We start from the raw sequence: 25,787 nt of genomic DNA, 5'->3' as shown, positions 1-25,787 counted from the left end.
CATACAAGATGGTGGATTTTTCTCTCTGACAGGTAGGAAGAGGGGGAGGTTTTTTTTTGGTCCTTCTTTTACGTTTTCTTTCATTCCGTTGGTCTGGCTCGGCTCCACCCCTCGGTGGTGGACAAGCGGACGGGAGAACGGCTGGAGCGTGCCTCTGCAGTCATGTAGAATGGTTTCCCCCGTGCCTTTCTGGACAAGAGGTAAATCCTTCCTTACGGGTCCCCCCCCTCCCCGCCCCCGGTTATGGTATCTTCCCATGGAGTAGGAGCCCTAATACGAACTGGCGCTGCTTCGGTTCCCTCCGTCGGTCCCTTTCCGCGCGGTTCTGATGGACCTCCGCCCATTCCTCGCCTTAGGATCGCTTCCGCGGCTGCGGGAATCTGTCGGTGCCCTCGAGGCTCTTTTCCCGTTAGCCCAAGGAGCTTCTCGGGCTTGAGCAGGTGAACGGGGAAGGGCCACTTCCTGGGTTCCGTTGCATTTCGGGGACTGGTTGGGGCAATCCGGCGTCGCGCTGGAATAGGTGTGGCGGATCGTGGCCCGGCAGCTAGAGCAAGAGTCCAAACGATCCGCTTGTGACTAGCCCAGGGGTAGGCAACCTCGGCTCTTTTATGACTTATGGACTTCAACTCCCAGAATTCCTGAGCCAGCCAAGCTGGCTCAGGAATTCTGGGAGTTGAAGTCCATGAGTCATAAAAGAGCCGAGGTTGCCTACCCCTGGACTAGCCTCTGTGCCTGGGGAATGTTGCCGAACCGGCCTGGATTTGGCCTGGTGTTCTGGTTCCATTTACAGGTCGGTGGATTTTTCTCTTCCGCAAGTCTCCCTGCCCACCTTGTCGTGGATTCCTTTCCCTAAATAAGCCTTGAGCCTCAGCTGGAACCAAGAATGCCTGGACATCTTCTGCAGTGGTCTCTCCTCCTCTGGATGGAGATGCCTAGATGAAAAAAAAAAACAACGGAAAAAAAAACCCCAGCTGCCCCAGAGGTTTTTTCCTGCTCCTTCTGCCTGTCAAAGAAGTGCTTGTTTGAAGAATTTCCCCTTAGTGGGGGGAAGTAAGCAGAACAGTTCCTTGTACCTGCTAAGAGGTAAAGATAGATGGTTTTTAAGTCCCTACATGGCATGGGTCCGGAGTACCTCGGGGACCACCTGCTGCCGGCGTCAACTTCCCTCCGCCCTGTGCGTTCCCACAGAGAGGGCCTCCTCAGGGTGCCTCCGGTCAGAGAATGTCGGCTGGTGGCCCCCAGGGGGAGGGCCTTCTCTGTGGGCGCTCCGGCTTTATGGAATCAGCTGCCGGTTGAGCTCCGGATGGCACCTGACCTTCGCTCCTTCCGACGCGGTCTGAAGACCCATCTATTTGAACAAGCCGGCCTGGCCTGATGGGGATATGTTGGGGTTTTAATGGGGATTTTTATATTGTTATCGACTGTTTTAGCTGGGCTACTATTTAATTCTTTTTAATTTTTGTATCCTGTATTTTTTATGTATGCCCTGTTCACCGCCCTGAGTCCTTCGGGAGAAGGGCGGTATACAAATACAATAAAACTAAACTAAAACTAAACTAAACCTTGGCCCAAGACAATTTGATGATGGGTAGAAGTCCTAATGGTGCTTCTGTCTGTCAGTGGGACCCTGTGCTAGATTATTTTATTTTTACTACAGTTTAAAGGGTGCTCTAATCCAAAAAAGGCTGTAAGTGCCTGAAATGATCATGCAAACATTTGGATAGAAATAACAGTCCACAAATAGCAAAACAAAACAGCAGCACCTAAGACGTAGTCAACAACTTCAAGCCCCATAGCAGGAGGCCCCCTCGTGCTGAATCTATTTCTCAAATGCTTTTGAATAAACCAGGTTTTAATGGCTATCCAAAACACAATAGTTTTGCTAGGCCAGTTTTCTTGCAGTGAGAACATGCGCTTGAGGGCATTTCAGTATGCATGAATAGTTTGTTGGAATTGGGCTTCCATGGGAGAGAACACTGTTGTGTTGCATCTTAGCAGCGTGGGAAATTGGTCCACCTGAGTCAGCTGCTTGCTTTGCTGGGTGACTGGAACTTCTAAGGAATTTATTTCTTACATTAAGAATGCTGAGAAAGAAATCCCTAAGTTGAGAAATGAAATGTAGTATGTCCAAGATTCTGCACGGTAAAAATATAAATGGCATCTGTGGAAGCCAAATGAATATGGCCTCTTTTAACTGGACTGTGTTTAGAGTGGATTTGGTTGCTTGAGACTCCTTATGCTCAGAAGAGTGGACATTCACTTGATGTTTTGTGGGGAAAAAGAAGGTGTCTGTATGGATCAACGGTATCCTATTAGTATATCTACTGAGAAGGATTGAGATGATAAAGTAAAAACCAGGGTTTAATCAGCAAGTGAGTTTGTTTAACTTAGACTGCTATTCTCTTTGAAGTACTTGCATTTCAACACTGAAGAGATATCTTTGTGAACAAACTTTTCTTCATTCCAGCTCTCGTTTCCTTTTAGTTTTAATAAGGAAAAAAAATCTTGGTACAAAGATCTGCCTCCACTCCAGACACAGCTGTATCTAAGTAGAGCCTTAGCTTGATTGACAGGTACAGTGCAATTTTGCTCCTCTCTACTGTCAGATATGAAATGTTGGGGTATATCTGAAATCTGCAGGGCTGTTTCTCCTCTGGTACTCAAGACAATGCATACATAGGATGTCTGCTGGAACCCCCCCCCTTGCTTTTAAATTGGGATGACAAATCTGTAACTTTCCAGATGTGTTTCCAGAATCTCCAAACATTGGGGATACTCGCTGGGGATGTGAGAGCTGATAACTGCAAGTTATCAGGTTGCAGAATTATTTCCTTTTTGATGGATACGCTGAGGATCTTTATTTTGTATTGAAGATGGACTTTGTATCCTAATCCTGATTGTAAACTGCCTTAGTGGGTTTTAATAGAAAAAAGGGATTGTGATTATTGATTACAAGCAAATTGAAGAAGAGCTGCTAAAGGGACATTTATCCTATAGCCAGTTTCTTCTTGATTTGGGTGAGCCTTGTAATTACCCTTTCCATTCACACGCCTATCTTGCTTTTCTACTTTGAGATAGTAGTTTGCTGCTTATAATACCTATGATTAACATGGACTTGAGTGACAAAACTGCTCATTTGTTTCTTCTTATGGAGATGCCTCCCACGTCATTAGAGAACAATTTAACCGCAGAAAATTGTCATCTAGTGAAAGCAGCTACTGAAGGTTAGGCTTTAAACAGGAGCAAGTCCCTAGAGCTGATGCAAATTAATTGCTGAGCGGAACACTCTTGGATAAAGAATAGCAGGGACATTGCATTTACCCTTGAGGGTCTAATTTTGTGACCTGAGATAGAATTAACCCTAATTTATTTCAGTATGCTTCTCCCTATGGACTAGTTTGACTGAGAGCAAATGAGCTATAAATACGGTAAACGTGTATATAAAGAGCAATATATGTACACATACAGATCATAAATTTCATACATGGAAATATACAGATAGCGTGTATAGCAGTTGAAGTTTGAAGTTCTTAGTGCTGAAGACCAAATGCTGGTCAGAATTTGAGTAGTGGTTGTAGCAGGGTATACATTTATTTTACCAAAGCTGCTTTATGGTCTGACTATGTTGCTGTCTCCTTGTTCTCTTTGTATGGAGCAGAGAGCTGGAATACTGTACATATATCTGTGTGACCACTTACAGCATTTTCTCCCAGAAGAAGACAATATCAATTAATTAAACAGTCGATTTATCATATCATTAATGTGGTGTGCTTCAGAGCCATTATTCTTCCATTTAATCAGGCAAATAACAAATGGATCTTGACAAATAGATTTTCTAATGTGCTGTATGGCATTCTCCCCCAACTGATGTCCAACTCCAGTTCCTTTCGGCCTTAGCTGGCATGGTTAGAGATGATAAGAGATGTAATCCAAAGTGTGAAGGATAAAAGAAAGGGACGTGTGAATTAAAGGATCAGTTCTCTTGCAAAAGTAGATCACTACTTTGTTAGTGAAATAATAGTTCAATAGACCAGTTTGTATAACATGCAATCCTTTTATGCAAGAGGATTTGACTTCTCTGATGTCCTGTCATTTTCAAATGTGCAATCTTTCAATACTTATAGACTAGTCCTAGTTTTTTTGTGAATCTTCTTCCCATTCTTCCTTGCGGATGAGAAATTACTAATAGCTCAGAGGAACTGATTGACCTAGACTGTCCCTGGTTCTACCACAGCTGCAGAAGATCTGTCTATACAGCTAGTTTTTGACTTATGACTGTCTAATTTTAGGACCACCTTTGCTCGAGTTGTTAAGTGAACGCTGCAGCTGTAAAGTGACTCCTGCAGTTGTAAAGCAAACCCATTGTTTGCTGTGGGTTGTTTTTGCCCAAAACTGGACGTAAATAACATTTGTTGGCAAAAACATAAAACATGGTCATATGACTGCAGGATGTCACAAACATTTGTAAATGCAGGCCAGTTGCCAAGCACCCAACGTGCAGTCATATGACCATGGTGGAGGCTTGGAACTTTGGAACTGGGTCTTTAAGTACCTTTGGAGGGGAGTCCTCCATAGCTTTGAATGGTCGTAAGTTGAGGACTATTTTTATGGCTCTAGTCTAGGTCAAGAGTTCAAGTACATTCTTTGTCCCTTGCATGATGTCTGGAGGCAAGATTTCCTGCTGAAATACTGTATTCCTTGGCTACCATCAATATTTCTGCCTGACCTAATTTATAAGAATGGTTCTAACATACTTTCAACTTTTCAAATGATCTCACAGACATTTATGGATTTGGGGACTATAAAGGAAGGGGATGACAGAAAAAGGGGGGAGGGGAAAGAGTAAAATGTAACGACTTGATAGAAAGGACAGAAGTCGTAATTCTATATTTTCTTTTTCTTTCTTTTTGTTCCTCTGATTCTTTATATTTTATAGTTTTTAAGCATTCTAATAAATTTAAAATAAATTTCAAATGTCCTCACAGGCCCAAGACAATTGGAGACCCTTGCACTACGTCTTTAAACCATTAAACTATAAGTGCCTGCGAGGAGCAGATCTAAACAGATCCTTTAGCTGATATCATTGAGTGATGCATCTACGTTCTTTATAATGGGGCAGCAGTCTCTAATTTTTTAAGCGTATTCTTGTAATATGTAGTAATTTAAAACTCACTATAGGGTATCTATGATGTGATGAATATTCATTGAATACAACAATTAGAGAACATAAGGACATCAGCTGCTGCATTACATTGACTCAGACTACTGATTCATCCACACTGATTTATAAGGCTCTTTGGGTTCTTCAGAAAAAGTCAATCCCTAACTTCACCTGGAAAGACCAAGCGCTACGTCTTAATCTGTTGGAAATTACAATTCATCTACATCTGACTACTACACAATGGTAATTCCCATTGAACTTGGCACGGGACAAAGAAGCACCCCAGTATCCAGAAAAAGGTTGAAATGCTTTCTGATTTGTCTCTTAGCTGACCAGAAGTAACAAGGCACTGGTGAAGAGGTTTGAGTTAGAGCACAATATATGTGCTGCCTCCTGTCCTCTCCGGTCATTAGGATTCTCCCCACAAGAATGGGAGGAATGTGTAATAATACTTCAAATTTCCTGTTGGACAGTTTATGTGTGGTTTTTGCTCCAGCTGGAGTTCAGTTATCCCATACGTGTGTGCATGTCTGCGTGTGTGTGTGTGAAACGGGGATCGAGATTAAACGAGTTTCATTTGGTTTGCCTCTCTCAATCAAGAAGGTGCAAACAAATTATTGCCAGCCGGTGACTGGACACCTTCTGTAGTATTGTAGGTCATGCACACAGATGAAAGCACATCTCCAATATCCATTTGAGTCTGTTGTCTTTCCCCCCCCCTTCCTCAGAATCACCCACATGAGGCGCACCCTACACTCCTCCGGCTCTCTCTCCAATGGCTTCTCTTCACCTTCTCCAGACCGAGACCCATCACATGGGGGTAGCAGTGAGGACATCCTGCCTTTCTCGGGGAGCCTGACCACGGTGATTGCTTCTTGCAGGAGAAGATTAGGAGGGAGGGCCATGGCTGAGAATCGGAGCACTATCAAGGTGGATCTTCCCAACCAACAGCGAACAGTGGTAAGTTTGGCCATTCAGACCGTTCTGAAGAGCAAAGGATCTCCAGCTGCCTGTCGATGAGGTGCTTGATATCCTGTAAGACAGGGATACAGATCCTCTCACTTTCCAGATCTTTTGGACTACAACTTCCATGATCCCTGGCCTGGTTGGCTAGGAATGATGGAGTCCAATGACAACTGGAGCCTCAGGTTCTCTATATCTGCATTAAAATGATGAGTTGGGGTCCCTTTCCCTCCGATCGAAAGTGGGCTGTGCTTTAGCCCAGTAAAATCCCCACTCTTTTTTTTTGTTTGTTTACCTTTTTTTAAGGAAAGGAAAAAATATGGAGGTAGAGAATGAGAGAATATCAGACAGAAAGGGAGGAGAAGGAAAATCTCAAAAGAGGAAGAGTGAAAGAGACAAAGGAGGACATATGTGGTAACCAATATATGTAGATTCTATTGTTTGTGAGTTAGAATTGAAAGTAAATCTGGCTGGTTTCTTTTATAATGAATCAGTCGCTTTGTTCTATTTTTTTTTAAATAATCAGCTTTAATTTTATGATACCGTATTTTACGGCGTATAAGATGACTTTTTAAACCCATGAAAATCACCTCAAAAGTTGGGGGGGTCGTCTTATACGCCCAGTCGTCTTATACGCTGGAAAATCAGCAGCTGGCGGCTGGCGGGAGCTGGCAGGGCAGTCCTGTGCACGCGCGCACTCCCCGGCTGCTCCTTAGCAGCTGGGGAGTGCGCGCGTGTGCAGGACTGCCCTGCCGGCTCCCGCCCGACGCTCTTCCCTCTTGAGGCAGCATCGCTCCCCGGCTCCTAAGGAGTCCTCGGGGATGCTGCCTCAAGAGGGAAGAGCGTCGGACGGGAGCCGGCAGGGAAGTCCTGCACACGCGCGCATGACTGCCCTACGGGCTCCCGCCAGACGTCAGCCTGCCCTGCTTCCTCCACAGTGAGAGGGGAGGGCGTGCCTTCCCTGGCTCGCTGATTTTCCGGCGTATAAGACGAAAAATCTTGAAAATCATCTCAAAAGTTGGGGGGTCGTCTTATACGCCCAGTCGTCTTATACGCCAGAAAATACGGTAGTTCTAAAACAACGGCAATTTATTTTGGTAATTTGCAGTCAGTTTAAAATTTAGGAAAGTAAGCCCTTAAGTAATTCTAATTAAGTGCTCGGCCAAAGACTCAACAGGATGAGAGAACAACATTTTTATCAGTATTGAAAGGGAACTGAGGCTGAGCCCAGCTATTCAGTGAAAGCAGGGAGCCAAAAGAGTTCAGAATCCCACCACAACTAAACAGTGGTGTAGCGTGGGGGGTGCAGGGGGGGCCGGCCGCACCGGGCGCAACATCGGGGGGGGCACTCGCACTCGCACTCGCAGCTCTCTGCCCCTGCCTGGCTCACTCACTCTCTCTCACTGCAATGCTGGCTGTGCGAATCCGATCCGAGCCGCCGGGTCGCCGCCCACTGTTGGGGGGGGTGCCAGGCGTGCGGTGCGGTGCGGAGAGAGAGCGAGGGACTATCTGGGGGAGGGACAGTGCAGCAGCCGGGTGCTTGCCCTGGGTGCTGACAACCCACGCTATGCCACTGCAACTAAACCTGGACCAAAACTTAATACTTTTAAGAGAATAAAATTTGCTAAAATGTCAAGCTGTGGATTTTACCTTTGAAATTTTACTTTAAAATTTGATCAAGCATGGGTTCTATAGATCTGTTAGCTATTTTCTTTAAAAAATAATTGTGTTTAAATACTTAATATGACAATGTCACAAACCATCATCGATAAAACAACTAGACCATCATTCATGTTCTTTTGGGATCACAAGTCCTCCCCAGTGAAGAGTAAATTCAGACCATTTTTACTCACCTGCTGTTCACCTGCAACCTGCCTGAGAAAAAAAAGTGACTTATGATGGGTCCTTTGCACCACTGTGTCCCCCACAGTTATGTGACTGTTATTCAGGTGCCTGGCAACAGGCATGTATTTACAATGTTTGCAACATCCCAGGGTCATGTCTTTGCCGTTTACAGCCTTCCCAGCCATCTTCTGACAAGCAAAGTCAACAGGGAAAGCTGGATTGGCTTAATAAACATGTGATTCCCTTACTGACCACAGCGAAAAAGTTTGCAAAATCAGATGCAGTCAAGGGATGACACACTTAATAGCCACATCTCTTAGTTACAGAAGTTCCAATCCCGGTTGTGTTCGTAAATCAAGGACTACCTGTATATCTTCAGTTAAATTGTGCCTCTTACAAAACATGTTGATGTTATCCTATTTCAGCCAGGAAATAGCGCAATCCAAATACAGAGGTCAGACATAGCTATACGTCAAATCTTTAGCCAGCCTTGAATATTAACACTGGGAATGAGGCCAGGGGGCTATGTGAGGAGATTTTAAAGAGAGGATTCTATGAACTCGGACTCAATGCAGCTTTTCCTTTTTGTGACAAATTTCAGGGTCATTGATGAAGCAATGATTGATCAAGGAAATGCTTAGATACAAGTCCTAGGGCAAACAGGAAGTACTTGCGTAGGTACAGTCAATTGGTTGGCCTGGCTGGACAGAGGATCCATCTAATGTCTGCCAGGAAGAGGTTCCAGTTCTCAGGGCTTTTTTTCTCATAGAACGCTCAGAACGGCGTTCCGGCACCTTTTTTTTTTGCAAAAAAAGCTCCCTCTATTGGCTTTAGGAGTAGGCAATCTTGGCTCCTTTTTATGACTCGTGGACTTCAACTCCCAGAAATCCTGAGCCAGCCAAGCTGAGGGGAAAGAGAGAGGTTTCCAAGCTGAGCCATGCTGGCTCAGGAATTCTGGGAGTTGAAGTCCTTGAGTCATAAAAGAGCCAAGGTTGTCTACCCTGCACTAGAGGAGGACATTAAAATTATTTACAAGGTTACTTCTTTAGGAACTAAACTTTTAGAATCTAAAACAGCTAATTCAAAAAACTCAACACGAAAGAATCTCACATTATTCATCTGCTTCTGTCTTTTGGAAGGTAAAATTAGATAAAAGAATCTATTTCCTATGTTGACATCTCTGCAATGAAATCAATAAAAGTAACAGGAAAGAAATGAGAAACATTTTTCTCAATGTAATATGTCTAATTTAGCTGATGCTAGAAAAAAATAGTATCTTTTGTACACTCTTGAAAATTATTTTGAATCTATAACAATCTATTACAACTAAATCACTTAAACAATTATTAAGAATGAAATATTCTTAATTTGGACTTTACTTTTACTGTTTGGACTGTTGTGTATTTTGAAAAATAGATTATTTAGAATCTAGTTATGTTGCACTTCAGTCTTTAAATAATTAACCTAGTATATACATAACAATATATGATGTTTTCCATGGTGAGCTTAACATCAATAACAACATTTATTAAAAAGGCTAAAATAATTTCTGGTGGTATTATCTATACATTAAAATTTTGTTTAGTCACAATCTTTCAAAAGATGTTACTTATGTGCATAAGTGTAGTCAGTAGCATATGCCTTTTTAAAAATATCAAACATGCAAAGAAACAACAATAAGTCCAAAATATCTGTATTACATCCAGAAATGCCAACTTTGCAACCAATATTTCTCATCCATAACTATGGCACCCTAAGGATACCCGCATACATGCAAATGCTTCTCTGGGATCAGTAACACAGCAGGGATTGCTTTTTCCTTCCAGTAACAGATTGCTGGGAAATACCAAACATGGCCTTGAGAATTCCAATCTTTGTTACAATTTTTTCTGGATGTGGTTGGAAAGAGGCTGTTTGGCATCGGAGACCACTGCCACGAGAAACACAGCTCTGAGTCGGGGTTCGGAGCAGCTCCGGGTGGGGGCTCAGCACGGGCCATGCAATGGCAACTGCAGGGAGAGGAATCCCCACGGCGGCTGTGGGGGGGGGAATCCTCGTGGCATGTGGCTTTGAGCCGCAGGGGCGGGGGTGCAAAGGACGGGCGGCGACGCGTATCAAGACACCGGCATCGCTCCCAGTGACAGCACCTCTTGAGTTCCGGCACCTTTTTTTTTTTTTTTTTAGAAAAAAAGCACTGCCAGTTCTCATAGCTAATTACCACAAGGCAGCTGTAGAAAACTGGATTAGGCTGACTTTATCCTGGCATTACCATACCTTTTGAATGTTCCTTCTATAGCCACTGAGAATTATATTGGTCTACTGAGAGAAAAGGTGCACAATGAAAATATACAAACTCTGAGCTTTAGCACGGAACCCCCCCTTTTTTTTTATTAAAGAGTTTTACAAAAACAAAATTTTACAATATATCCCCAAATCCCCCCACCCCAAACCCGCCCACTTCCCCCCCCACTTCCCAGAGCTAAATACAGGATTATAGTTATAATAATCATATTTTGTGCACGGAACCCCTTTGACAACCCTAATGTGCTTTTCTTTAAAAAGAAAACAGCAACATCAGTGTCTCTCATTAAGTTTAATGTTAGTGGCATAAGCTTCCGTGGACCATTGTCCACAGCTGGTTAGTCATCTGAACTGAGCAGAAGCTCCTCTGACCACAACCTCCACCTGCTGATCAGGCAGAATCTGACAGTGCTGGAGGACACCCATGTCATAGACATCCTTCAGGGTAAATGCAACTAAGCTCAACATAATAGCCATGATCAAGCCAGAGTAGGTATGTTGGAACAGTTCCTCCATCCTGTTAGGATTCAATTTCTGCTTGTTTAGGCTCACACACACCCTTTCCAAACATCAGATAAGGAACTCCATTACATCTGTGACTTAATGTAGGTTTGAGATGTATAACTCTCTCTTTTTTTGCCTGCACAGAAAAAAAAACTTGATAAGAGCACCATTCAGCTTTGACACTCTCCCCCTCCCCCCCAGCCTACCAATTTTCTCATTCAACTGTAATCATCAGAATCCATAGTGGCTAAGGTGTACAGCTATAAACTGGAAGGCCGTAAGTTCTAGTCCTCCCTTAGGCATGAAAGCTGGCTGGGTGACTTTGGTCCAATCACTAGATCTTAGCCAAACCTCCCAAAATGATGGGTGATTTCTCATAGAGATCTTAAATAACATGGGGCAGATAGTTGGGCTTTGGGGAGTCACTCCTCCCTCTTAATTACCATGTGGAACTGGCTGCTCAGGATCGTGTGGAACCACTATAAAACTATGTCTTCCACTCCCAAATCGTGCCAAGAAGGCAGTCCAAGAATATGCCCTGATTAGTGGCAGTGAATACTGCCAAGAGGTCTGATAAGATCTGGAAGGCCACAGTTTCTCTGTATGAGTCTTTACTGAGGTTATCTACGGTATCATAGCAATCAATGTACAGTAGTTTCCATCTTATTCAGATCTGAACCCTGACAGAAAGATAAACCACTTCCTGTAGGATCGTTTACAACTGTTGCCCTAATCAATGTATTAGTCAGGATTCTCTCCTGCTTCAGTGAATCACAATGAATTTCATTTTGGCAGCATTATTTAGGATTCTGGTCCCTACTCTTGTTCAGGTGACCAGTAGGCTGAGATCTATACTGCAGGGATCAGGGAAGAGGAGATAGTTTAAAAACAGTTAGAACCTCAGTGGGAAATAGGGATTGAAAATTACCCTCACACTACCTTGATCTCATGATTACTCTGCTGTTTCCTTCTAGGTCACTGTCCGGCCAGGTCTGACTGTATATGACTCCTTAGACAAGGCCCTGAAAGTGCGTGGACTTAACCAGGACTGCTGCGTGGTTTACAGGAAAAGGGGTGATGGGTAAGTGACCCCGATGAGGAGGTTGTTATGAGAAGGAATTGAGGGAAGCATGAGTAGAGCTAGTTGTGTATAGACCAAAAACTGTCTCCTGCCACTCTTAAAAATGGGCAGATCATCTTCAGTTTGTTTCATTCTCTGTGGTTTTTGCAAGCATTCCTCATAAGTAGCATAAATAAATATCTAGAAACAAATCCCAAACAAACTCCAAACAAAGTTACACTCCAAAGTTTACATGTTTTCACAAGGAGTTGTGAAATGGGACCAAATCTCTGCATACTAGTAGCAACTCCATCTCCAGCTTTTGCTAATTAGGCCACAAGGCTCTGGTTTTTAGTTGTAAAGAGAAAGCAAGAAAACAGTCTAGTCATTGAAGTATGAAGTCAGTCCTGAGGCTCAGATTGGTAAATCTGGAATTTGATCCCTATTTTTAGGGAGAAGAAGGGTTGCTTTGCAACCTTCCCAATTAGCCTGTCTGCCCTGTCCCTATTCCACACAGTCTTTCCTCACAGTCCACTTTCTTTCTTTTAGGAAAGCTTCCCCTTCAGCCAAAGGCACACTTGCTCTCTGGGCATATGTGAGATTTTAATTCCATCTAATTTGACAATTTCCCTTTCTTTCATAGAATTTGTGTGCCGACATTTGGCACATTTTCTTTCCTGAGCCATTGTAATACTTGTCAACATTCCATCATGAGGTCAAAGCTTTTCCCATCATTTCCCCAATCACAATTTGGGGAATAAACAGTTATAGTGGAGAATAATTAGGGGACACAAATATAGAACCAAGGGCTTATAATATTTGGGGGAAAAAGATCTTGTTTTCCTCACCGCCTGCTGAAGGTTACCGTATTTACCCATTAATACTTTTACTGTGTTTAGGTAATTTAATATTAGGCAATTTAATATTTTGGTTCCCCTAATCTGCACCTTGTGTACTAGTGACCTACATGGAACTTGCTTACATGTGAACACATTTTAAATGGTTCTCTCTCAAATGGATTGCTTTGCTCTTGAGCAATTATGGACTCTGATATCAGAGCTGAATTGGAAGGAATGTTACATTGATAGGCATGGGGCGGTGTGTGTGTGTGTCGCAAAGCTAGATGATGCTTAGTGTCTTCTTGTTGTTTCTTCTTCTATGCAGGCGAAAAACCATCACAGATTGGGAGACAGACTTGGTCAATTTGGAAGGGACTGCACTTTCTGTAGAGGTTCTGGAGAATGTACCTCTTACTATGCACAATTTTGTGAGTCCTGTAAAACTCCACAACATCACATTACTATACTTGAGTGCTGTAGCTCTTTCCCAGAATAATGTGTAGAAAGGAATGGGGGATCTGCAGCCCTGAAGATATTCTTGGATCAAAGTCTTCCTCATTGATGACTGGGTGTCTTATTGGCTGGCTGGGAGTGGTGGGAATGGGAGGCCAGCAACGTGGCTGGAGGCTTCCATCTTACAAAACTGCTTTCTCTGCCCCCAAGATCAACTGCAGCAACTCAAAGGGTCCCCTGCTGTTCTGCAAAATCACTGGATTCTAGTACGAGAGCCAAGAGCGTTAAAGACTTTGATAGTCTGAATTGATTTGTTTCTGAATTGATAGGACTTTGGATAATTTTTCCAAATCTCGTCATATAATCTCATGGCCTACTACACACACCATCAGGCACATACCAACCCTTCCGCCTCCATTTCATTTCTCATATTCCTAATCCATTCCTTTGTACAGGTCCGCAAGACCTACTTCAATTTGGCCTTTTGTGATTTCTGCCTTAAATTCATATTCCATGGCTTTCGATGTCAAACATGTGGCTACAAGTTCCACGAACACTGCAGTAGCAAAGTGCCTACAGTATGTGTGGACCTGGCTACAACCCACAAACCGTGAGTATCCCTCTCTTGGGGGCCTTCCCTTTCACCTGCTGTGAAGATCAGCTCATAAAAACTGGTTTCATTAGTTTGGTATTGAAGACATTGTTTTCCTCCCCTGTAGTGTTTACAGCCATGAATTGTGTCAAGACAATATCCCCACAATCCCCTTCCAGCCTATCTACAAACCCATGACCCCTCAAGCAGTCAGGTAAGCCACCTGTTCATTAGATAACTGCATTGGGGCAGGTGATCTTGAAATCTCCACCAGGGAATAGTATGAAGCCAGAGGGAAGAGTGCCTAATTTGCACTCCACTAGTAATGTCAACATGTGTTAGGAAAGCAACACAGTCATTAGCAATCCTTGGAGTCAACACATCTGGAAAGTATTCAGATAAAAACTTCCAGGGGGCTGTAGGTAATTGCAAGAGGAAGGCACCTGTTAATACATCACCGAATTGTTCTGTTGCATTAAGCGTTTATAAGGTAAAGGTAAAGGTAAAGGTTCCCCCGCACATGCGTGCTAGTCGTTTCCGACTCTAGGGGCCGGTGCTCATCTCCGTTTCAAAGCCGAAGAAACAGCGCTTGTCCGAGGACGTCTCCGTGGTCATGTGGCCGGCATGACTAGACGCCAAAGGCGCACGGAACGCTGTTACCTTCCCACCGCAGTGGTCCCTATTTTTCTACTTGCATTTTGACGTGCTTTCGAACTGCTAGGTGGGCAGAAGCTGGGACGAGTAACAGGCGCTCACTCTGTTACGCGGCACTCGGGATTCGACCCACCAAACTGCCGACCTTCTGATCGACAAGCTCAGCGTCCTAACCCACTGAGCCACCGCGTCCCTGCAAGCGTTTATACATTATGCTAAAATATACTGCTCAAAAAATAAAGGGAACAGAAAATAAGACATCCTACTAATTAAATACAGTACATTGTGTTGTTTAAGTGTTCCCTTTATTTTTCTGAGCAGTATATAATGTGTATTTATTTGATGTTAGCTTAGCATGTTGTGTAAACCCATATATTATTTATTTGAAACTCTGCTTATTACCGTAGTTTAGCATGATAGGTGAATCTGGACATAAAATACATCTTCACCAGCTCATCCTCTTTGTCGAAAGGAAAAAAATATAGGCCATCCAGGTAAATTGTGACCCTGTCAAAACACATGCTTGAGAATTTCAAGAAAGCATTGGTGGCATTTATTTATAGGGACAAGTTCCTTGATTTCCTTTATGGAGGACAGAAATGTATACCCTACTAAAAGAAAAATAAAACTTGAGAGCTCTCATGACACATTTAAGAATAACTGATCTTAAGATTTAAGAATTTTCATTTGGAAAGTGTAAACTCTTGCCCTCCTTTTCCTTTGCAGCTCAGACAAACATTCACCCCTCAATCAAGATGCCTTCAATTTTCCCAGCCTTCATAGTGATGGGCGTCTACAACGGCACCGCTCAACTTCTACCCCTAATGTCCATATGATCAGCACCATCAGCCCTGTGGACAGCAGCATCCTTGAGGTGAGAACATCTGAACCTGGAGCATGAGCTCCTCTCTAAAATGTTTCTCTCTTTCTCAGGTTATTTGTTACCAGCTAAGTGTCATCTAGACATTAGTCCCCTGATGGCTTTGCAGCAAATGTGAAATCCAGAGACTGGTCTTAGTGAGCTAACATCTATTGGTTAAAATTAGTCTAGATAAGAAAACATATGAGTTTTGTGGCATATTTATAAGTTAATCTATTCAGAATATTTGGTTCCTTTTTAAATATCTTAAAATGTATCTAGACCAGACATGTCAAACACAAGGCCCGGGGGCCGATTCCGGCCCGCGAAGTGGTTTCATGTGGCCCGCGAAGCCATCCTGGAAACAGTGAGGGAACGGCCCCCACTGCCTTGGCCCTGGCCCAGAGACCCTCCTTCTTCCAGAGACCCTCAGATCTGTCCTGCCCAGGCCCCCATAGGCACCCTTGATGCGAACGATGTAGAGCTGGCCACGCCCACTCAGTAGGCCATACGCACTCTAGCCACGCCCACCCAGTAGGCCACGCCCACCGTACCCACCCGGCCCCCTGAGGGCAACCGCAATGCTGATGCGGCCCTCAATGAAATTGAGTTTGACACCCCTGATCTAGACAGTTAAGAGATCATAGGTCTTGTAAAGATAGTAGGCCTATAAACTAGGTTTCTTATTCTGACATGTCGTTTGAGGTCCTCTTTGTTGATCCCTCAACCTCTGAAAGGTAGATCTAAAACGCAGTTATTCTGATCTAGTTTACTTTTGCATTTGTCTTTTTTTAAAAAATAAGATGCTTGAATTCAGCTTTTTTTAAAAAGGATCATGAGCTGTTTTCTTTCAGCCTATAGGTAGATTCTATTTTGGTGAAATGTTTCGCCACATATTTTCTGTACCTAGAAAATTAGATGTTGTGAAATCAGGATTCCAAATTCATTTGGTGAATCCATAGCATTCTACTTTTTTATGCGAGAAGATCCTTAACCCACTCAGACTTGCTCTGGGGATAGGATTGAACAGAGAAATATTCACAGAGGAGGCTTCTGAAACTGTATTGTATAGTCCTATCTGTTTGCTGTCATGGTATGAAGTAAGCCTAATGCTTTGAAGATAAAGTGATATCAAGGTGCAAGCAGGCAAGCAAGCAACCTTCCTGTTTTGAGAATCCAGTTCTATTTAGACACCTACTGAGTCTTCCTTTTCCTTTTCCAGGTCATAGCCAGGAACCACAACACAGATGGTGAGTTTTTCAACAAAGTAATAATTGAATGGGGGGCCTTGTGGGCGTATGGCTTTTCTATATGGGGTGGTCTGTAGCATAGGGACCAAGTGTCAGAGAGCGGGGATAACAGTCTCTGGGAATGATTTTTTGCTTGCATTGACAGTCAATATCATGCAACAGCAGCTGCACCAGAGCTGCAGGTCCTAAATATTAACAGGATCAGGTTATTTGTAATGAGAAAGACTGCTAGAGATCCAGATGATTTATCACCACAAATGATAAGCATGTGGTTCTCTACCTGTTGGACTGCAGCTGTCATCACGTGGCCATTAGCTGTGCTAGCAGAAACTATTAAGGCTTGGAGACCAATAGAATCTGAACAGCCTATCTTCCACTCCTCTGCAGTCTGCAAAGACTCATCTGATTCTTTTCAAATGCTAGTTTAAAAATCAAGCTTCCAGTTATAGGAAGATGCAAGAGTATATTATAATATGCAATCTAATGTTGTGACATTAATATTTGTCCACTTTTCTAAGTTACAGACAAATTCATGGGAAGGTGAGACAATGTATTAATTGGACTTAGAGATACCTTATGTTAGCTTCACTGATGTTTGTGGTTGTATTTTATTTTACCAAGTTTGGTTTCAACCTGTACCTGATATTACAAATGTGTTGATACTGGACAAAGCCTGGCTGACAATTTGTGTCTGCTTATATGTGAAATGAGTTCCATAAATTAATTGTGCAGTGTGTAAAGAAACCATGCCATTTCATTAGTGCAGAGACTGATATTGGTCCAGTTCCTAAGATGATCCTAAACTCTTGTTATGAGAAGGACAATTTTTTTTATTTTCTAATCTATGCTTTCTGTGAATTCTTTTACCTACTCATTGATTTTTAGTTAACTTTTGTAATAGTTGTAAGTTCCTTAATAATAAAGGTTGTGTGAAGGTGTCACCCCTCTTTTCCTCTTGCTACAGCAACGAGTGGGCCTGAGATACTTCCTAACACCCCACCAGCTCCCTCAGTTGCCGTTTCTCCTGGTCGACGTTCTCCACACCCCAAATCCCCAGGCGAGTCTCCGAGAGAGCGCAAGATGCCTTCCGAAGACAAAAAGAAACCTGTGAGTATTGAGGTGGGAAAGTAGGTAATTTGACAAGTGGTTCTTGAGTGGACATTTCAAAATAGTAGCCACAAGAAGTGATAATGTCTGTACCGGTAAGCATAGTACCAGTAATGGCTGGGCTGTTTGGGTGGAACAAGAGGTGCTACAGTGTTGATAGCAAGGGTTTTTTAACAGGAGTAATACATGGAACAGTGTTTCATTGTGGTGAGAGCTGACACTTGATTGCAAACATTTTGTCTTTATGGCTCCTCTTCTTCCTTGGTGCCACCTTGCTTCTCATAGAAATCTTTGGGCTATCGGGACTCAAGCTACTACTGGGAGGTTTCCCCGAATGAGGTCACCTTGCAGAAACGCATTGGGGCTGGATCCTTCGGCACTGTTTTCAAAGGCCGCTGGCATGGGGACGTGGCAATCAAGATCCTCAAGGTCACCAATCCCACCAGTGAGCAAGTGCAAGCCTTCAAAAATGAGATGCAGGTGCTTAGGTAGGCCAAGTATGTTCTGGCAGCCCTTTGGGGAAAGGATGAACTGAAGGCCAACTTTGCCTAGGAAGTCATTGACACCTGTTTCATTCCTACTTTTCAGGAAGACACGCCATGTGAACATACTGCTCTTTATGGGGTTCATGACTCGACCTAGCTTCGCCATCATCACCCAGTGGTGTGAAGGCAACAGCCTTTATCAGCATTTGCATGTACAAGAAACACCCCTAGAGATGGTGCAACGGATTGATGTGGCCCGACAGACAGCACAGGGCATGGAGTGAGTGTAGAGCCATCAAGTCTTAAGGCAGCATGTTTTGAAGAGCAGTTGCAAAGGAAGAAAGCAGACTGTGAACAATGTTCCTGGCTATGGTCTATTCAGAGCCTCTTGGCTAATTGAGGTGGAAACCTAATAATCCACAGGATTTTTAGTAGCAATAAATGATATATTTATTTATAGGACATCTTTCAACAAACAACACCTTAAATAATCACAACTCCTTGTGATAACACTATAAAAGCATAACCAACCAATAAAAAACCCACCAATTACCAGTCATTAAAAGAGCAGAACTAATTAAATGTGCTACCAAAATCGCCAGTGCATCCATCCAGTTAAGAACTCTTGCAGACCAGGTTTAGGATTGGCTTTTTGAAATCATCTGACTTCCAGAACCAACATTAGTTTCAGCCCACACTGTCTGCAATACTTTTGCTCAGCCAAACATCTACCAGTTGTGTTGGGGCTGCAATTCCCAGAATAACTTGATTGGGGAAGGCTGGACTACAATATTCCTGGTGTTGCAGGCATAGCATAGAGACTCAGCACTTGAGCTGTAGCATTATGTTGAGCTCCACAACATCCAGTAAACTGTAGGCAGAGGTCATAAGATTCCACTGGGTTTGAAATAAATGTCACAGATCCAACAGCAGGTAGGATCAGAATTACTATTCCTAACGAATGTATTATAAAATGTCATGTCACATGACGAAATCACTTAGGCAGTGGCAACTGCAGCAGTCCTGTTGTCATTGTGCCTGGTGCTCATGTGGAGCAGTGGGCTAATGCCTCCTTAAGTAACACCAGCTGCCTGCAATTAGTGCAGGTTCGAGTCCCACCAGGCTCAAGGTTGACTCAGCCTTCCATCCTTCCGAGGTAGGTAAAATGAGGACCCAGATTGTTGGGGGCAATAAGCTGACTTTGTAATAATGCCGCTTGGGGCCCCCCCGAAAGCCCTAATAATAAGCAGGCATATACATAGAATGAAGGCTATTGCTAAGCACATTGATTGGGGCTTTAGATTGTAAGCCGCCCTGAGTCTTCAGAGAAGGGCGGGATATGAATGGGATTAAAATTAAAATTAAAATTAAATTAATTGTGACCTCTGACTTCCTGTCAGCATCCCCATTGGTTTTCCTTGGGAGAAGCCAGCAGGGAATGTCAGAAATTGCGATTGCATGATTGTGGCTTGCTAAACAACATCATGAGCCAGGCTCCAAGCACCCAGGTGCAGTCATGTGACTATTGGGCCATTGCAGCAGCTGGAATGCTGAAGACCCATCACCAGGACCCTTTGTCCAGCACTGCCACAAGTTTAAACGGTTTCTAAACGAGAGGTCATAACCTGAGAACCAAATGTATGTTCACGGGGTCTGAGCTCTGAGAAATGGACCTGATACAACAGAAATGGCCCTGTGGCAAATGGTGAGATGCAAAAAAATCAAAATAATTAAGCAAAAAAAAATCACTCCATATAATGTATGCCCAATATATATACATGCAGGCAGAGAGGAAAGTGGGTGACACACTTATGAATGATTATGTAAAGAAAAAATAGTCATAACTCATCTCTTTTCCCCAGTTACCTTCATGCCAAGAACATAATCCACCGGGACCTCAAATCTAATAGTATCCTTCTCTTGCAGCTGTTCAGTCTTGGGTGGGAATCCTTTTTTAGGAAACCTGAGTGAATTAGGTAACTAAGAGCCAGCACGTCAGAGCAGAATAAAGAGGGTTTGCACTAACTACATTGTCGGAGCTCCAAAACTGTAAATATCTCCCAAGATGCTGCACGAGATAAAAGTTAGACTTTGGGGAATTGAGGTCAGGAATAGATAACACGTGCTTCTTGTTGGACAAGTGATTACCTACTCAGGCCAAAGTATCTGTGAAGTTCCTTCACCTACTGCTGCCAGATATCTTCCTGCACGAAGGCTTGACGGTAAAGATTGGTGACTTTGGCCTTGCCACAGTGAAGACACGCTGGAGTGGCTCACAGCAAGTGGAACAACCCAGTGGTTCCATCCTCTGGATGGTGTGTATGTTGGGAGGTAAAGCTTTGAAACAGGGCCAGGGTTGGGGATGAGCAGAAGAGATGGGTAGCAGAAAGACAGTGTTTATCCTCTAGAAAATAGAAAGGTCTGGCTTACCCCATCTGCAAGTCTTAATGCCTTCCCACTGCACTCCCTCAGGCATCAGAAGTGATTCGAATGCAGGACCCCAATCCTTACAGCTTCCAGTCAGACGTCTACTCCTATGGAGTTGTCCTCTATGAGCTGCTCTCCGGGACTCTTCCGTATAGTCATATCAACAACCGGGACCAGGTAAGGAAGAAAGAAAGGGAATACTGGGATTCAACAGGGTTCAGCCACATCCTGTGTTCAGTTTCTCCGAATGGTCCTCACTGGCTATTCAGTGCAGTCAACAGAAGGGGCTCAAGTGACTCTCAAAGCAGCTAAGGTCTTTGCTGGGTCTCCTCATCTTCTGCCTGTGGTCTCTTCTCCCTCTGAAGTGTTCTTCAAGGAGAGACGCTATCTTATTCAGATAGAGAGTCCCCCTTTTTACTAGAAAGTTCATGTTTAAAATTGGGCCTTATCAGCCCAAAACTGAAGAGAGAAACATACTTGGAAAATTCCTCCAATAGGCCTCTCTTTGGGCCTTGGTGCGGAACGCTGCCAACTCCTCCATTCAAGCTTCCCTCTCTACTGGTCACATGATTCGGAGTGGAGCTATTTGAGGGGAGAGGGGCTTCGAAACGATGTCAGAAACTCTGCTCTGCATAGTTTTCCTACATAATGTTTAAATCACACTGCATCTCTCTTGTTCTTCTAGATCATATTCATGGTTGGTCGGGGGTATCTGTCTCCTGACCTTAGCAAGGTGCCAAGCAACTGCCCCAAAGCCATGCGCAGGCTAATGAGTGATTGCCTTAAATTCAATCGTGAAGAAAGACCCCTCTTCCCTCAGGTGAGGCCATAAGGGATTGAGATACCAGGGTTTGAAGTCCATCAGTACATAAGATCCATCAGTCAGGATGATGTTTTAGCTGATGGCCAAACGTACATCTCTGAGAAACTAATCAGCAAAATGTCGTGGCAGAAAGTATCTCCAGCAATCGTAGTAACAGAGGTGCAGAGCACGTGCACATGGATTGGCCTGTTCCTCTTTTGAAGGTGTTTCATATCTTTTGTCCTGAAGGCCAATGGGCAAATCTTTGAAAGATAAAGCAACTAATCAGAACAGTTATATTCTTCAATATATTCTTATTTGATTTTCAATTTTTATTTATTTTATTTTAATTCCATTTATATCCCGCCCTTCTCTGAAGACTCAGGGCGGCTTACAAGCTTAGCAGTAGCCTTCATTCTATGTATATGCCTGCTTATTAGGGCTTTCACACACACCCCAAGCGGCATTATTACAAAGTCAGCTTATTGCCCCCAACAATCTGGGTCCTCATTTTACCTACCTCGGAAGGATGGAAGGCTGAGTCAACCTTGAGCCTGGTGGGATGCGAACCTGCACTAATTGCAGGCAGCTGGTGTTACTTAAGGAGGCATTAGCCCACTGCTCCACCAAGGCTCTTTTTAAATTGCTGAGAAATGCAAGCCAGAAATACTATCGTTGCTCTTATCTCCTGCTTTGGTGGACAAGAGATGCTGGCTGGATTAGGATGAGCCTTCAGGCTGGTGCTCTTCGGTTTTCCATGCACTCTTGTCCATCAAGTTCTCCAGAGGTAATTATGAGTTTTATATGAAGAAATGCTTTTTTCCGTGTGTCCTAAAGCTGCTGATTAAATGTCATAGCGTAACCAAAGAGGAAGAGTCATTTTCTTCTCTTGACCTTCTCATCTCCATATATAATTATATAAACTGCTACCATACCTGACTTCATTTTCATGTTTCCCTCCCAGGATTTTTGATTCTGAGGCAGGCCAACACCATTGCAGCATCTCTGTGTCCTTTTTAACATATACTGTATATACTTGAGTATAAGCCGAATTTTTCAGCCCACTTTTTGGGCTGAAAAAATCCACTTCGGCTTATACTCCAGTGAACAAAAAAAAAGAACTGTCCCTTCGTTCGGGCCAGGCTGCTGAGAGAAGGGAGCGGCAGCCTTGCAGAGCTGGCAGAGGTGGCGGCAGTCCAGCGTTGTTTCTCCCCCTTGTGCGTGTGTGTGTGTGTGTGTGTCAGACCCGCAGGAATGGCTAGTAAAGGTGGCAGTCCGGCATTTGCGTTTCTCTGTGTGTCAAGCCCCGTGGGCCCGACACACAGGAGGGGGGGGACGCCGCTTCCTTACCAGCCATTCCCGCGGGTCTGACACACGCACGCATGCATGAGGGGGGGAAATGCCGGACTGCCGCCACCTCTACCAGCCGTTCCCACAGGTCTCTCTCTCTCTCACACACACACACGCACGAGGAGGGAAACAATGCTTGACTGCCGCCTCCCTAGCAGACCTTCCCTGCGGGATGTGCTGCCAGGAAGCCTGTCAGCCTGATGAGCGGACCCTGCGAACCGCAGCCGAGCCAGCTCCGGGATGCTGCCAGAGTCAACGAGCGGCTCGTCGTGGCACAGAATATAGATATGTTGCTAAGAAGGGGCCAAGCTTATACTTATACTCGGCTTATACTCGAGTCAATAACTTTTTCCAGTTTTTTTGGGGTAAAATTAGGGGGTCTCGGCTTATACTCGAGTCGGCTTATACTCAAGTATATACGGTAACTTCTTTCTAAAGACAAACCAAAACTCCCAAGTTCAGAGAAAAGTTAGAAACATAAATCATGCAGATCTTCACATAATGTACACCCTTCTACTTCATGGAGCTGTGGAAGGAGGAAAAAGAAATGGGAACAATAAACAATATTTACACGTTTTCTCTCTTCATCTGTGTCGCATAAAGAGAAGCATTCTGCTGAGTTTCAACGGCCTTCAAGTTTGCAAATTTTGTACCTATTGAATAGCAAGCCCGAAGTATGGAATCACTTCTAGAGTTAGGATTCCAGAACTCCACTCCACCAAGGTAGCATTTGGTGAGATGCTAGTTCTGAGGGAAAAACTCTTTCTTCTCTTTCAGATTCTGGCCTCTATTGAGTCACTTCAGCACTCCTTGCCCAAGATAGAGCGCAGCGCCTCTGAACCTGCATTGCACCGTGTGGCCCACAACTGACCATTTTAGCTCTGTGGCTCTGCAGCTGATGTGAATGCAGAAAGTGTGGCTGCTGAGGGTTCCATGCAGGCCTGGAGGCCAATAGCTACTGTGCTCAGCCCTTCCGTAAAGCCGGGAACTCGGTGCAGTCGAGGTCACCTGGTATCGCATTGTCTTTTTCTACACCGATGGACAGAGGAAGTCCCACTGAGGAGTTTTGTGTGGACTGGTCTCTATTCTATCCTTAGCCCTACGGCTCCAAGGAATTCGCAACAGCAGCTGCAGTGTTGTAAAGAGCCCACTGTAAGGTGATCTGGGCTCCATCTTCTCCAGGGTCACTTTTTTAACAGGCTCAACCTGTTTCAGGAACTCTTGTTCATTTGTTTTGAAAATATATGTAAAACAGAAACATGATAATGATAATTAAAAAAAACCAATAACGATGAAAGTAACTACCATGTGGGGTTTGTAGACACTCCTTATAAGAAGCAAAGCTGAGAATTATCAAGCAATGATATCCTAGAAGATTAAAGACCTGTCTGGTTTAGGGACTTCTGTGTGTTCAGTCTTATATCAAATTACAGATTTAAGGCTGTATCAACAACAAAATCTTGCTAACCGGTCCTTCATTTCAAGAGCTTCTGGAGAGTAAAAATTTGCATTAGGGAGATGCTGCTAGAATTCTATCGTAATTTGTAGGCTTTGGTATCTTCAAAATAATTAGTGTTTCTGACTATTGCCCCCTATGCCAAATACCAAGGCCTTTCATGTGCATGCACCTAAATGAAATAATATGTTTAGAGAATGTGGCAATCACTGTGTTCCCCGATGAAAACAAAATATCTGGTGCCATATGGTGATACTTCCAAGATCAGACACTGCTAAATAAAGTCAGCTCTCATAAACCCTCTCTATAATCAGTTTAAGAGCTACTATGGTAACAAGAAAAAAGGAAAAGAAATAAAAACATCTGAATTTTCTTTCCTATTCTCATTTTTGGAACACAGAATGTTATCAGAAATACACAACAGATTCATATATTGAATCTTTCTTTAAAATCAAGATGGTAAGCTGCTTTATATAATATTATATAATGCTATTGTCATGGTTCTGACAGATGAAACTCTTCAAAGAACTTCGAGGCATTGTTTACCTTAAAGAATCTTTATTTGAGTAGCATAGCATCAACTAACATAATCGAAGCCAAAAACTGAATTCCCCTCCCCTGAGCACAGAGTATCAAAGCACAATTCCCTCCTCCAATTAACAGTCATAAATCAAATTCCCCAATTAGTTTGAAGTGCGGGCTTCCTCTCCAGCCTGCCAATTCTTTATCATCTTTTATTTCAGCAACCTTGGTTCTCATACTAGGTTCAGTGTTATTATGTCTAGCTAGGCTCTCATGCACATCCCCCCCTCCCCAGCATCATCTAACTCTAAAAGCAAAAGGAAGAAAATAGCTACATCTCCCATCTGTTGTCAATGCAAAAACATCCGATGTTAGCAGTGTTGACAGCTATCTTGTATAATATCTTATTGTCATGCCCCAGGCTCAATTAAACCAGAGCACTTCATGAGATGATAAGCTTCACATTTTAAGAATATAGTCAAAGAATGCACTCTTTCCAAAGTTGTACTGGCATCCATAATAATTTCAAACCAAAACAATATAGCCATAGGTGGGAAAGACCACTTTGTCCAAGTTCAAGATCCTTGACATTTCTTACCAGCATAAAAAAAATATGATTATTTCTTTTTAAACTTTCTTTCAGGAAGTCCAATAAACTAATATTTCTGAGCAGTTAATGTCATGTTTTTAGATCATGAGTATATTTGACATTTCTTAACACTTGGACCCATTGACTTTCCAAAACTGGATATTCCAATTCCACATTCCGCAATTCGGATGTATAACTAATTCTTCCATTCAACTTCTTAATTTTTGTAAACAAATGAATTTTCTGGCTCAAGCACTGCATTTCTTAAGGCTCCTAAAGTTTCAGGACATCTGGGCCATAGTGCTTAATTCAGATGTTTCGGCTGCTTGTATTACCAAGCAAACATTGTAGATAGTATTCAACACAGAATTTCTCAAAGCATTTAAACATTTGAAATCAACTGATTTTGACCTCAGGAGTTTGAGTAAAACATCTTCCCTGTTATTTTCAAATCTGCTTTATTTCACAACTTCACTTTCTTGTATGATTTGGAATTGAAGCATAACTGCTTAGCTATCAATAAACAAGTAGGTTTGGCAGCCAGGATCCCTATATCCTGAAGTTTGCA

The 25,787-nt window shown here is 43.2% G+C and overlaps 1 protein-coding gene across 6 annotated transcripts; it reads left to right on the top strand.

Moving 5' to 3' along the window:
* On the top strand, positions 1 to 24,557 carry ARAF (A-Raf proto-oncogene, serine/threonine kinase). Of its 6 annotated transcripts, none has more exons than XM_083355052.1 (16): positions 1 to 32; positions 5,890 to 6,121; positions 11,749 to 11,855; positions 12,999 to 13,101; positions 13,582 to 13,736; positions 13,846 to 13,932; positions 15,099 to 15,246; positions 16,454 to 16,481; positions 17,446 to 17,588; positions 17,874 to 18,076; positions 18,177 to 18,353; positions 19,936 to 19,982; positions 20,270 to 20,388; positions 20,546 to 20,677; positions 21,186 to 21,320; positions 23,430 to 24,557. In XM_083355052.1, the coding sequence occupies exons 2-16, from the start codon at positions 5,900 to 5,902 to the stop codon at positions 23,520 to 23,522; spliced, it is 1,899 nt and encodes a 632-aa protein (XP_083211178.1). In that variant the 5' UTR covers positions 1 to 32; positions 5,890 to 5,899; the 3' UTR covers positions 23,523 to 24,557. The 6 variants fall into 6 exon arrangements, 5 of the variants coding, with proteins under 5 accessions (XP_083211178.1, XP_083211181.1, XP_083211177.1 ...); XM_083355055.1 differs by having other exon boundaries at positions 5 to 32; positions 5,961 to 6,121; XR_014491521.1 differs by lacking the exon at positions 1 to 32 and adding an exon at positions 255 to 440 and having other exon boundaries at positions 20,270 to 20,404; positions 23,430 to 23,529.
* The last annotated feature ends 1,230 nt before the right edge of the window (positions 24,558 to 25,787 follow it).

Source organism: Vipera ursinii (genome assembly GCF_947247035.1).
Source record: "Vipera ursinii genome assembly, chromosome: 2".
In the NCBI taxonomy this organism is placed as follows: domain Eukaryota; kingdom Metazoa; phylum Chordata; class Lepidosauria; order Squamata; family Viperidae; genus Vipera; species Vipera ursinii.
The sequence above is the reverse complement of the archived record's forward strand: the minus strand, read 5'-3'. Positions and strand labels throughout refer to the sequence as shown.